This window comes from Macrotis lagotis, chromosome 4 (assembly GCF_037893015.1).
Source record: "Macrotis lagotis isolate mMagLag1 chromosome 4, bilby.v1.9.chrom.fasta, whole genome shotgun sequence".
Taxonomy (NCBI): Eukaryota; Metazoa; Chordata; class Mammalia; order Peramelemorphia; family Peramelidae; genus Macrotis; species Macrotis lagotis.
Genome location: NC_133661.1, coordinates 205,849,426 through 205,864,091, shown reverse-complemented (window position 1 = coordinate 205,864,091; position 14,666 = coordinate 205,849,426). Strand labels below are relative to the sequence as shown.

Sequence of the window (14,666 nt, the reverse complement as noted above, 5' to 3'; positions counted from 1 at the left end):
TATGTGAGCAACTGAGAGATTCTTATTCTATACCTACTTTTTTAAATATCTCAGTTCTTCAGAGATTAAAAAAAGAATATGGGATTTAAAATGTTTCAAAAATTAACTAATAATTTTGAATAGACAATAAGTATTGTGTTACTAGAATTTTAACTCAATTTTTCATGAAGATGTTTCAAACAGTGAGTTAAAATATTAATTTAGAATTACAAAATCCAATAAGAATATAAGTTCCTTATATTTATAAAGAACTAAAAGCCCAAAGCATCTTATTTCTACCAAGAGACCTTGACATTCCTATTTACACATAACACACAGACCTACACAAAGCCCACAGACATACATACACAAAGATACACACACAGGTTTCAGAAGTAAGTGTGGTGAACAAGCAGCATCAAGTCTTTTGTGTTATACTTAGTCACAGAAGTTGGACAAGTCTCTGTGACAGTTTTTTCCTATTGTGTTAAAGCAACACTTGTGCCAACAGAACCAGTCTGACCATGTAGAATCTGCATGTTGAGATTAAGGCCTGCTTCACTGCCATTACTTGGTTTTGTGGAGCTATTAGTGTTGTAACACTGCTCAGTTTTCTATTTATTGTTGAACATCTAATGTTTCAAACTGGTGCTCAAATTTGTCCATGAAAGCCAATACATCTTTTCAAGGTACCTGTTCCTTATTGTAGCCTCCTATTGTCACACTTGTCTGAATGCTTAAGTGCTACGGCATCTACCCCAGCACTCATTCTCAAGAAATTAATTCATTTTCCTGGTGGACTACATTTTCAGTAGGTATTTATGCAACTTCTGTATTGCCTGTCCTAATGGTCTTTTCAATCTTGGTCTTTTCAATTTTTTTCTTCTTTATAAAATTTTTTGGCATTCCTATTAAACCCTTTTTGCAGCAAACTTCAGGTTAGATAGGTGTTTTTCCATGTTCTACATGATCCTGTCATTTCTCCCAAAAGTGGTAGGGGGTAGCTATGGAGCACTGGAGCTGCTGAGACTATAGGCTCCCATGCTCCCACTGGTATAGAGCAGATGCACTTCCCATGTGTTTGAGGAACCCACTTCTGGCTTTCCTACACATCACATTTCATAAAAATCATAAAGGAAAACTTCCCAAATATCTTAGAACAAAACAACAAAATAGAAATTGAAAGACTTTGCTTATCACCTTCTGAAAAGAATTTCAAAATAAAAATCAGGAATATTGTAATCAAATTCCAGAGCTTCCTGGTCAAAGAGAAAATACTGAAAGTAGCCAGAAAAAAATACTATGTCACCACAGTCAGATCACATAAGATTTAACAGCTGTTACAGTAAAGGAATAGAAGGTTTAGAAAATGGTATTTCAGAAGAAAAAGCAGTGTGTGTGAAGTAGGGGGAGAGGGAAGACATCAGACTTTGCCCTTGAATTAGGACTAAGGTTTTTCCCCTTTCCTGATTTAGAAATCAGCCCCAGCCTGCCCTTTGAAATTACAGGTTTCATAATGAGATGAAATTTTAGGCAAAGATAACCCAACTGGAAAACAGATCTGAAAAAGGTAAAAGAAATTTTAGTTTAAATGAACTGATGGATCTGGGTCATTATGTTTTATTCAGACAGATTAAAGTAAAAGTGGATCCCCCTTTTGTCTAGATAATACTAGTCAAGAGTGATGTGGTTATAGAGAAATCTCTTTAACAGAGACTGAGTAATTAGAATGAAATTCCTCAGACACTTATTATTCATTCTCTCACTTTTTGGTAACAATTCTAGTTGGTTAACCTCAGTTAACAACCACTCTTCCTAGAGTATATAAACATTGAGTGGGTTCCATGACGGATCTTTGATACTTGAGAGTGTCACTGAACCTTTTATCATTCTAGCATAATTAATAAAAATGATTAATTTCCCAGGAACTATTTGAGAGCACTAAAAGCTTGCAGATCTCCAACCTGAGATCCTGGATCAACACACTATTCAGTATCCTTAAGAAAATAACAGAAAAGGGGCAGCTAGGTGGCGCAGTGGATAGAGCACTGGCCCTGGAGTCAGTAGTACCTGAGTTCAAATCCAGCCTCAGACACTTAATAATTACCCAGTTGTGTGGCCTTGGGCAAGCCACTTAACCCCATTTGTCTTGCAAAAACAAACAAAAAAAATAACAAAATGACCAGCCCAGACCTTCTCTCCAAATGTGCACATAGCTCAGCCCCTAGTTTTCTGAAAGAATAAAAAAAAAAAAAGAACCACAAAACTATTATGGTGCTACTATACCTCCCTTAACTCAGTATTCCATTCTCCATAGCAGTTCACCTAAACTTTCATTCCTCCTCAAACATCCCAAGCCTCCCCTTCCCCCCACTCTCTCAACTGAGAATTTTGCTTCATATTTTACAGAAAAAAACTGAGGCCATTCGCTATCTTCTTCTATGTCTTATTATTCATTATATTTTCTGTCACAGTCTCCTACTTTACCCCTGAAGTTACCTGAAGATAGGGACTTATTTCTTACTGAGCTAGCCCCTGTACCTACACAAATGATCCTTTTTTGATGCCCATCAATTAGAAAACGCTTTGAACAAATTGTGGTATGTGACTCTGATGGAATATATTATTCTGCTAAAAGAAATAATGAGCAGAATGTTCTTTGAAAAACCTGGCAAGACTTAAAATGAGTTGATACATACGTCATAATTGGAAATATACCACAGCTTCTTTGAAGCCACTGTGCAGATTTCTATTGCCCTTCAGGTCACTTACAACGTAAATTGTTTGGAAATTATGAACTTCCACGATTCACAACCATAGAATATTGCCAAAATATTTGTATTGAAGAGATGTTTTTGTATTAGGGAGTAGTTTGGATCATAATGCATTATAGCCCTCTCTCTTCCTCTTGTTCAGTTCTGTTAGTTTTTCCAACTACATGCAAAATAATTTACAACAATCAATTTTTGCTAAGATTTTGAGTTTCACATTTTTCTCCCTCTCTCCCTTTCCTCCTTCCTCCCCCGACAGAGCAATATAATATTTGATAAATATAGTTTTATATATATATATATATATATATATATATATATATATATATATATATATATATCATGTTGCAAAAGAAGAATCAGAATTTAAAAAGTCATGATGGGGAGGCAGGAAACCATAAAACACAAAAGAAAATTGTAAAAAAGCAAAAAAATTTGGTCTGCATTCAGACTCTATAGTTCCTTCTCTGGATTGTCTTTGATTACTGTACTGCTGAGATGACCAAGTCTATCATAGTTGATCATCACACATTATTGCTGCTATCCTGTTCAGTTCTATACCCAACTCATAGTTCTACTAGATTATGTGAGGCATAAAACAGGGAGACTCTGCAAGGATGTTCATTGGTGCCCTGAAGGATGTCTTACTCCAAATGGAAGGATTATTTATAGATAGTGAGATTCTCAATATGTACCTGTACGTGAATAATATTATGCTGGTTATGTCAAATCCCAGAACACTATAGAGACTTACAAATATGCAAAAAATATGCAAACTGGAAAAATCATATGGCTACAAAATTTCTATTGCACCCATCATGACATACTAATTGAATAACAGATCTAAGTATATATGTTTGGGACAAGAATTGTGGCATTTTGTATACATTTGTCTTAAACCCTTATGCATTGTTTTATGTTAAGTTTTGTATGTAAGTAATAGAGGGTAAAGTCTGTAGAGACTTACTTGAATTTTGCTTTCTACCGTCCTAAGCCCAGGCCTATAACCCTGCTGCTGTCTCAGTAAATTCTAATGAAATGGAATTAAATTTAATACTAGTAAATTAAAAAATGGGTTTATTGTGAGCTCGTACAGAAAAAAATCATAGTTTACAATTTTTAGAAATTTAAGCAGTCTCTTTCATAGGTAGGTTCCTAATAAATGAGTAGTGAGATCAAATCGTTAAAAAAAAAAAAAAAATTAGTGGTACTGTGCCCAGCTGTGGCTAGGGAAAGAACTTTTAACCAAATAAGGAATGGAGGTGATCATAGAAGAAAAAAATGGACAATTTTAATTTGTGGTAGGAAGGCAGTGTCCCATAGTAGTTTCCTAATCTGGGCACATAAAAGGTCCCAGTCTTATGAAGTCACTGTCTCTTAACCATTAAGTCACTGTATCCTAATTACTGACCAAGCATGTTTCCAGGTAGAGACAAGGGGGAGCCACATCTAGAGAAGCTAAATGCCATCTTGTATATCCTTGTTGTGTTAGGGCAACATAAAATTCCTTTTTATTTGTTCAGGGTACCATATTTTGTCCCAGCAACAAACCTAAACAAAAATGCACTGGTTTTGGAACTGAGTCTATGACATGTACGATCAGTAGGATCAGAAGGGGGATACTGTCTGACTCCTTGTTGTCAGAACCCCCTTGAGAATGTTCAGGGAATCCTCTTTCTGAAATTGGCAGTAAACTCCTACTGTTGGTTCAGTTGATGCTGGAGAAAGCTGCCCCAGGGGATTAAAAAAACATTATACTGCATAAAATGAACTGCTAGTATGTTCAGACTAAAAGTAAACTGAGCTGGTAGATACAGTGGCCAGGCAATAAAAAGTGAAGGCCTCAGTGAAGTGAAGGTACCCAGCTAAGAACCCACCCAGTCTCTGACCTAAAGGCTCTGGTTCCTGTTCAGTTAGAGGAGCCAAGGTTGGGAGATGGGGAGCAACTACACAAATATGTGTGAACAAGAGCCATTTCCCAATAGATAAGTTATCCAAGGATATGAGCAGACAGCTTTGAAAAGAAAGAGTACATCAAATCAATAATACACATTAAATCACCTCAGTCTCAGACTAATTAGTAAAAGACAAACTGGTATGTTGGAGGGGTTATGAGAAGACAAAGGCACTAAAAGCATCAGTGAAAGAGTTGCAAATTGATCTAACCATCCTAAAACACAGAAAAGTCACTAAACTGTGCATACCATTTGATCCAGCAATACCACACTAGGCACCTACCCTAGGAAGGCTAAAGACAAGTAAAGTTCCAAACATACATACTTAATATATATTTGTGGGGGGGGGGGATGTGTGTGTGTGTGTGTGTGTGTGTGTGTGTGTGTGTGTGTGTGTGTGGATTTTTTGTAGTTAGAAGGAACTGAAAAAAAAAGTAGGAGACTATCCATTGTAGAAGGGCTGAACAAATTGTAGGAGCATACAGCATATGCCTGTTGGATAAGCATTTAATACCCCTAAAAAACAAATAGCCATTTCCCCCAGTACCTGGAACGAGGACGAATTGCATTTCTTTCCATACCATGTACTGGATAGGGCCTTTGAACATGCCCAAACTCAGTTCTTTGGAAATGAATTCTGGGGGGGTTAATACTTCAATTCCTTTTTCCAAGCTGCAAAGTGAACACAAACCACCTCTTCTTAGATAATCATCAAAGACCTAGATAAGGACAATGAGAACACTAAAAAGGAATACTTACCTGCCTAAGAAGGCTGCAATGTCCTAGGAGAGGAAAAGAAAGATAGACATCAGCTGTAGCTCTGGTGCTAATGCTGGTCATCACCAGAATTTGATCATGAAGGCCTCTGTCTAAAGAAATAAAAAAAATAGCCACCCCATTCCCACTTAAACTTCTTATCCTTCATAAACTGTTCCTTTCCCAGAACCATCTGTTTCATGAGAATCTGGAGCTGCACAGAGCAAATGGGGCAACAACAGCTAATTAATGGGGCAAGCAACTGAACTTAGACACCCTCTATACCAGTAACCAATCTCATCTTTCTTGATCTATCTGTTGCATATTCTGTCCTCTGGGTTTTTATAACATTACTTCTGCTGCTCCTACTTGTTTGAGTTACTCCTTCTCAATCTTCTTTGCTATCTCATAATTGATATCCAATCCCCTAACAACCTTTTATTTTCCAAGGCATTATCTTGATTCCCTTTATCTGTCTACTCACTCTCCTGGTAACCTCATCAGCTTCCATGGATTTATCACTTTGCCAATGATCTAGTTGGCCTGAATTTCCTCCCTTTATCACTTCACCAACAACCTATTAGATGTTCCAAAAAATAATATCCTAGAGACATCTTGTCCAAAACATAACTCATTCAGAGCAGCTAGGTGGCACAGTGGATAGAGCACTGGCCCTGGAGTCAGGAGTACCTGAGTTCAAATCTGGCCTCAGACACTTAATAATTACCTAGCTGTGTGGCCTTGGGCAAGCCACTTAACCCCATTGCCTTGCAAAAATCTAAAATTAAAAAAAAACATAACTCATTCCCCCTTCCAACCTTACTCCTCCCATACTCCCTTATTTTTTCTGTCAAAGGCATCATCACTCTTCTACTCCCAAATTTGTAGCCTTTTTTATCCTTGATGCTTCACCTCACATTCCCAATGCTGCCAATCTTGACATTTTTATCCCAACGGCTCTCACATTCAAACCCTTCTTTCTGCTCACACAGTCACTGTTTGGACCCTTGTGTCCTCTCAGCTTCTGCTTCTCAAGTATCTCTGCACTTCATTCTCTACACTGCTCTCCAAAATGATATTTCTCAAGCATAGACTTGACCATGCCACTCCTCTACTCTAACAAGTTCAATGGCTCTAGGAGAAAATATAAACTGTTTTGGTTTCAAAATCTTTCATGATCTTGTACCAATCTATCTTTCTAGCCTCTCCTTTACAATCCAGTCAAAGTGTATTTACCTGTGCCCCCTCACTTACATCTCATACAATCCCTTTTCTACTTGAAATCTTTCCTGATCTCCCTCAAGAGTTAGTTTTTTTCTCTACTACTTTATATTTATCTATTTGCATTTATTTGTATTTTTTCCTCTTCCTAACTATTCTGTATTTACTTATAGGTATTTGTTGTCTTTTGGTTAAAATATAAGATATTTGACTTTAGGGATTGTTTCATTCATTATGTTTGTATCATCAGAATTTTGGATTGTGCCTGGGCATGTCAAGGTGCTCAATAAAAGCTTATTGACTGGTTGGTTGGCTGATAAATGAGAACCATTACAAGGACACTAGTCCACTAGTCACAGGATCATCGCCTCTATAGATAGAAATATGACTAGTATTGACTGACTGAAAAAAAGTTCAAAGGACATTTGTTTTTAGTCATTCCCCATTAGTCTACTTTGCAATGGAGGAACCATGAAATTCAATTTAGTGCATCCTGACTTGTGAGGGAATTAGTAAGCATATAAAACTCCTTTAAGCAAAAATAAGAATAAAAATTATAAATCAATGTACTTGAGTTTATTATTGAAGAGTTTGGGTTTCCTATCTTCATAGTTAGGAAGGGGTTAGCAGAGCACTAGCTTGGGTACAAAGGAGAAAGAAGTGGCCTGCTTTTCTTCTAGAAAATTGTGTTATTTTAGTGAATTAGGAGTGGCATGATTTTTTTGGGGGGGGATGATTCTGTTACTTTTTACCTATGTCTTTAATAGATCATTTGATATTTTCCATTGGAAAAAAGAAAAGAGTGGGTTCTTGAATTAGACCTCACCTCTGAGTATGTTAAGATCTGATTGGACTAGGATTTGCCACAGAGATAAAACTTGGCAAATAAATAAAGTAATGATTAATTGCTTAGTTTTCCTGAATGACATTTTTTTCTCCCAGTTTGGTGTTATAATAGATAGAGCTCTGGGTCTGGAATCTGGAAGACCTAAATTCAAATCTGGCCTCAGATGCTTATTAGCTGTGTGGCCCTAGGCAAGTCATTTCTGTTCTATTTTCCTGTTTCCTTATAAGTAGATTGGGCAGCCACCTGCCAAGGTTATTGTGAGGATTAAATGAAATCATGATTGTAAAGCACTTAGCACAGTTATCTAGTTATATAAAAGTTAATGATGAGGATGCTAGTGCTCTACTTGTACAAGATCTCAACATGCCTCAGACCACAAATGCTCTGAGGCTTTGGGGTCTACACAACTAATGTGTACTGAAATAACACTCTCCTTTAGAACGGCTCCTCTATTGTTTAGGTGAGGAATATCTCTGTCTCTGTCTCCTACATATGTTTACACTGGTTATCCCTGCCCCTGTGGGGATAACTCTATAGTGCAGTGTCAGGCTCCTCTTGTCTCCCTCAATTTAGCAGCCCCCCCCCCCCAAGTCTCTCCCTTTCTGTTACTTAGCTAGTGAGTCTTACTCCAAGGAAGTCGAAGGGATTATGCTGTTCCATTTGGACTTGGATGTCCACCAACATTTCCTTAGCTAGGACACATTGCTCCTGAAGCTGGTTCACATTTTTTTCCATCTCATCATCCAGTTTTTTCCCCATCTCCTGAAGGTCAGTCAGAAATTGCTTCTCTTTGTTGTGTAGGAACTGATGCAGTTTTAGAAATTCCAGGTTGATGTTTTGCTGTAGATGTAGCTTTTTTTCCTGGAAACCTCCATCACAGACATGGTAATTACTGAGACTAATGTCTGGGGATGGGACCCCTACTACCTATCCCTTCCCCTCCCCTCCCTTCCCAACTCAGACATCTCAGGGAATGTAGAACAAAAAAGATATATATACATATATATATATGTATATATATATATATACATATATATATATGTTGGACTGACTAGCTAGGTTTCAGTATCTACTCATATCTGTTGATACTTAGAAAAATTCCTTCCTGCCCCAATATTATTCCATGACCTATTGTGCTAGTTTTATTTGGACATTCAGAGGCTACAAAACTGTTCCTAAAAAGGTGGCAGTGCCATAGGGAATAATTCTATACCAAAAGGTGCAAGAGTTCAGCAATCAAAGGGATGGTTAACTATTGCTACTACTATGGTTTTATAGCTTTTGGAAATTCATTAAGATTGTCTGCAAAGTGAAGAGTATTGGACTAAACTTTTGAGGTTTCTTCCAGCTTCCCAGGTCCATCTTTCAGTGTGATTAAAAGACATAGGCCTCCTCTGGAGGATTATAGAATTTAGAGCTGGAAGGAACCCAGAGGCCAACCATCGGGTCCTCATTTTATAGATTAGGAAACAGCCTCAATGAAAGGAAACCCAGCAGGGATGTGCAAAATAGCAAAAAATTAATGATTATAAAATAAAATGAATATTTTCTCACTGATCTGCATTATATATGTAATTTCTGTATGATTCCAATCATTTTCATAGATAAAACCAAGACAAATCTGCATTATTTTAGCCTCAAATACAGGGAAAGATGTGAGGTGAGGCAGCAGTGAGCTGTGCCTCACTTCAGTTTACACAATGTCTCATGTCCCCTGTGCAATGTTTATTATATAAGTTCATTTTCCATAGTCTAGATGATGCATTTCATGTATGTGTATAAGATAATTGGTATTGTTGATCTTGACTTTAACTGCCCCAAAAAACCACTAGGTGAGGCAGTTGGCCCATCTGCTATCTCTGTCAGATTCATATAGTGCAAATCCTGACTCTGATACTGTTCATGGCTCTCCAATTATGAACCCACCACATATCACTGTCACACAGGTCACAATGCTTTCTGCTACATGTTGCCTCCAGGCTCCTCTCTGGTCATACCATTGCATTGGATAGAGCTAGTTTTGGGGTCTTGAGGAGTCCCAGTGCAGTAATCTTATAATAGTCTGATTTTGCAGTCAAGAATCAAAGGGTACCACTTCTCTTCAATTGCAGAAGAGAGTGGAATCACAAGAATGGTCTAAAAAATTCTCTAGCTGCTCTCTAGGTATGATTGTTGTCATCTACTGTTTCTTTTTTCTACCTATTACCATATTCCTTCTTTAAAATGCTCAGAACTAAGGTTGGCCCTGTGTCCTAAACTATTCTGTGAAGAAACAGTCCGTCATATATTCCTCTATACTGTGTGTTGTTGAAGGTCAAACAGTTAGTACACACTAGCAACTTCCTAACTGTTAGTAGTAACATCTGCTTCATTGTCTGGGAACCCCAATGGATTTTGAGGGGTCATGGAAGCAGGGCTAGAGAGAAAAGCATAGAGAACAGCTTTGTCTCCCTTGGAGAAGCTCAGAGATGCAAAAAGAGGACACCAAGGGCAGCACCTTGAACCTCTCCCAAAGTCTTATCACATTCTACTTTATAATCTAATGATCTGAGCATTTGTATTAGCAGTCTAATATAATAAATAATGGGCAGCTAGATTGCACAGTGGTTAGAGTGCTAGGATTAGAGTCAGGAAAACCTATACTCAAATCTGGACACTTACTAGACTGGGCAAGTCACTAAACCCTATTTGCTTCAGTTTCCTCATCTGTAAAATGATCTGGAGAAGGAAATGACAAACTAATTCAGTATCTTTGCCAAGAAAATTCCAAATGGAGTCACAAAGAGTGGCATATGACTGAAACAACTGAGCAACAATAACAAAAGTAATGTAGAATGGAATAATAAAATTATAGTGTCTCTAAGATTGTTGAAGAAAAGTGCTTTTTAAACAGTAAAGTAGCTGTTCCTAGGTTGTAATCTCCTTGAAGATACCATCTCTTACTCATCTTCATTCTCATTCTGGTACATGGCATCTGTCTGCTCATTAGTAACTATTAAGTAAAATAAGTTGTATTGGTGAATGATAAAAGAGACAGAGGACTCAGATAATCCACAGCTTGGTAATTGCCCCAGAGGAAAGGGAATGCATTTTGCATTAAAAATAATCTTTAGAGAATTTCCTTTTGGGTTCCTTTTAGTTGACATCTTAAATCATAGGTAAGGGAAGAGAGACCAGATGGAAACTATAGATCCATATATTCAATTAAGCCTATCAAGAGAAAGATCTAACTGCTTCATGTTGTGAAAAAGATGTCAGGGACCTTGTTCTATCTAATCTCAATCCAAGAGACTCCTGTACCCATTCCCTTGTATCCGTTCCATCTCTATTTCCCAATCCTCTGGCATGGGATGATCTGAGAGGATGGAAGGTAGACAGCATCCCAACTTTCCCACTCACATTAACACTATCCCATGGATTCTAGGAAAGTTTGTTCAGATCTGGCCCCCAAACCCATCACACAGTGTCTTACCTTATGAGCACAGAGTGCTTCCTCTTGCATGTATTTTAACCTCTGCAATTCCTTTAGCTTTGCTTCCACCTGAGCTTGGTGACAGGTCATCTTTCCCTGGGGCATAAGATGGGGTTATCCTCCAACAAGTTTGAGAGAAAAGAGGGCTACAGAAGACTATCAACTCAACACCCAAAACAGTGTGTAAGAAAATTACATCATAAACCTTTCATAAAAATGGGAATAAGTGAAAAAAGATACAAAAGAGGGGAGTTTTTTTTTTATTTTTTTGATGTGTTTCTTACTACATCCCTATTCCCAACCTCACAATAGGTCTTATCCCTGCCTTGAATTCTGGGACAACTGGCAGTAATAAATCACAGAATAATGAATAAATGCCTGTTCATAGAGAAGGGGACTCTACCAGAGCTACTTCATTGACAGCAAGGGAAGCTTTTATGATGGTTTGTATTTTTTTGGCAAGGCAGTGGGGTTAAGTGACTTTCCCAAGGTTACACAGCTAGGTAATTATTAAGTGTCTGAGGCTGAATTTGAACTCTGGTCCTCCTGACTCCAGGGCCAATGCTCTATCCACTGCACTACCCAACTGCCCCATGGTTTGTATTTTTTGAGCACTTTGCTTGCAAAAGCATTTTAGTACTTGTTTATGTTATTCCTCTAAACTCAAGGTTGGGGAGAAGAGGAAGGAGATTCATCAGGTCCTGTAGACTCCATATTTCCCAGTGTTTTCCCTAGGTTTACTTCATGATATAAGGTTTACCTACCGTGTAAACATGAACAGCTTCATTTATTTGCATAAATTCCAGGGAATGTCTAACATCCTTACACTGGAAACAAGCCAGCTTCCCTTCCTGTTTACTGAAGAGCTTCAGGTTCTCCCCATGCTCCTGGCACTGTGGTGCACCTTGGGTCAGAGGCAGGTCCTTGATTCTCTGCACCAATCTCTCTAGCACAACATTGGGAACAAAGTTCTTGTTTTGGCAGGGTGTGAGGCACTCAGGGCAGATTGTTTTCTGATGATTCTTCCATGACTTCTCAATGCAGGTTTTACAATAGTTGTGGCTACAGCTCAGCATCACAGGCTTCTGAAACCAGTTGTGACACAGTCTGCATTGCAGATCCTTCGTAATTTCTTCTATATTTGCCCTAGTGGCTGGAGGGGAGAAAGTAATCATCTTGCCCATTTCTTTGACGTTGACATTCAGTGAAGCCTTGGAAGAACTGCTAATAGGGTGGTCAGAATTTTCTTTCTGTTGGGAAGGGAAGAGCTGTAATCAGTTCCTCTTTCTACAAGGAATGTTGAAGACATAACAGAAAATCTACATTAGAAGCCACAGCTGTGTATTTTCAGCCAATTAACTGTCCCTCCAAAGAATAAGGGATCAGAAGCCAAGACTCCGTCTGGACAAGCTTCACTGCCTAGCCATTCTAGGCCCCAGACCCTGTGAAAAAGGAGGAACCAGAGCCCCAGGGAGAAGTTCAGATTGGTTCTTCATACACTGTCTCTGGCTGTTTGTGTTCCATGGAACTTTCTGATTCTCCCAGCTATGCCAACAAAACCCTTTTGCCCTTTGATGACAAAGAATGAAGTTAGAATTTAGGAGAATGGCTTTCAAAAAATCCAGAGGAAAATCTGGATAGAATCTCAAAATAGAATCTCAAGATCTAAAGTTCAACTGTGGTAGTTGTCTCAAGAAAGCTGGGATTATGATTTCTGAGATTTACAAAGAATAGGCACAAAGGCAGAAGGCTAACAACTCATTCAGAGAATGATTTTTCAAAAGCAGTGATTTAAAGTAATAATATATACTCTAAATTCCTAATAATAAGAGAAAAGCAAATCAAAACAGCTCCTAAGTTTTTACCTCATGTTCATCAAATTGGAAGAAATTATCAAAAACAAAAATAGCATTCACTGGGTTATAGGAAGACAAGCATATTAATGCACTATTAGTAAAAAACTGGTCAAATCATTTTTAAAAAACAATTTGGAATTATTTCAGAAGAGATACTAACCTGTTCATACTTTAGCTAAGCTATTTCACTCTACTAAGCATGTACTCCAAGAATGTCAAAGAGTAATAGAAAAGTCTCATACATACCACAATATTAATAACAGCACTTTCTATGTAGCAAAAAACTAGAAGCAAAGAAGGTACATATTAATTGATGAATGACAGAATAGTCTGTGTTGTATGAAATTAGGGATACAGACTAGACCAGTGATTTAATTGTCTCTCCTCCAGGTATAAACTCTCATTACCAGGTGCAGGTCAGCACTTTAGAGCACACAGAGAATTGGGAAGTGAGACTTGAAAAATATTCCTGGGAGCTCTCTTATTCATTACACAATAGTTCTCTCCCATAAATGTAGAGTAAAATTATTGAGCCATAAAACATTAGGAATACCCAGTAAGCAGGAGCCCCCAGGGCATAAGTGCTGAGCCTAGGGAGGGGAGTGGAGAGAGACTGCCGAGTTCTGTCCTCTGTCCCTGGAAAAGGACTCTGGGGGTTCTGACCACATTCAGATTCTGATCGCAGTCTAGGCCCCCCATAGAACAGCAGGGCTCCCCCCACCTCAGCCCCATGGCAGAGGGGTGCGCTTGTGGTCATTAACAGACAGGAGGGAAGACAGAGCCTCACACACTGAGATCTTTGTAGGGGTGTCCCACTAATACCCAAAAGCTCAAGAAGTACCCCCAAACCAGGCACAGGCTGGAGAAATGAGTAAGCAGAGAAAAAAAGAGGAACACCATTGAGAAATACTTTGCTTGTGATCCCAAGAAGGATCAAAACACTCAATCTGAAGATGAGGAAGTCCAAGCTCCTGCATCTAAAGACTCCAAGAAAAACAGAAATTGGGCTCAGGGAATGACAGAGCACAAAAAAGACTTTGAAAATCAAGCAAGGGAAATAGAAGAAAAATTGGGAAAAGAAATGAGAGAGATGCAGGAAAAAACATGAAAAAGAGGTCAGCAGCTTAGTCAAGGAGTTGCAAAAAATGCTGAAGAAAATAACATGTTAAAAAACAGCTTAGGTCAAATGTAAAAAACAGTTCAAAAAGTTACTGAGGAGAAGAATGCTTTAAAAAGCAGAATTGGCCAGACGGAAAAAGAGATAAGAAAGCTCTCTGAGGAAAACAAATCCTTCAGACAAAGAATGGAACTGAGGGAGGTTGCTGATTTTATGAGAAATCAGGACACAATACTTCAAAACCAAAAGAATGAAAAATTAGAAGAAAATGTGAAACATCTCATTGAAAAAACAACAGATATGGAAAACAGATTTAGGAAAGATAATTTAAAAATTATTGGAATAACTGAAATTCACAACCAGGAAAAGAGCCTTGACATTATTTTCAAAGAATTACTACAGGAAAATTGCCCTGAAATCCTAGAAGCAGAGGGCAAAATAGAAATGGAGAGAATCCACTGATGCCCCCAAGAAAGAGATCCAAAAAAACCCCAACCCCCAGGAATATTATAGCCAAGTTCCAGAACTCCCAAGTCAAAGAGAAAATATTACAAGAAACCAGAAGGACACAATTCATATATCGTGGACCTGCAGTCAGGATCACACAGGACTTAGCAGCAACTACATTAGAAGCTCGTAGGACTTGGAATATAATATTCCAGAAGGAAAAAGAGCTTAGAATGCAACCGAGA

General features: G+C 38.2%; 1 protein-coding gene and 1 pseudogene across 2 annotated transcripts in view; both read right to left on the bottom strand.

The window, feature by feature from the left end:
- Window positions 1–14,666, bottom strand: part of TRIM69 (tripartite motif containing 69) — a 64,241-nt gene that overhangs the window by 22,474 nt on the left and 27,101 nt on the right. The window contains exons 3-7 of one of the 2 annotated variants that reach the window (XM_074235299.1): window positions 11,766–12,251; window positions 11,002–11,097; window positions 8,157–8,390; window positions 5,465–5,487; window positions 5,253–5,377 (exon numbers count right to left, since the gene is read on the bottom strand). In XM_074235299.1, coding sequence (XP_074091400.1) covers window positions 5,253–5,377; window positions 5,465–5,487; window positions 8,157–8,390; window positions 11,002–11,097; window positions 11,766–12,251 — 964 coding nt within the window. Of the gene's footprint in view, window positions 1–5,252; window positions 5,425–5,464; window positions 5,488–8,156; window positions 8,391–11,001; window positions 11,098–11,765; window positions 12,252–14,666 lie in introns of both variants that reach the window. The other variant, XM_074235298.1, reaches the window with a different exon arrangement.
- On the bottom strand, window positions 459–947 carry LOC141520492 (charged multivesicular body protein 1B2-like; annotated as a pseudogene).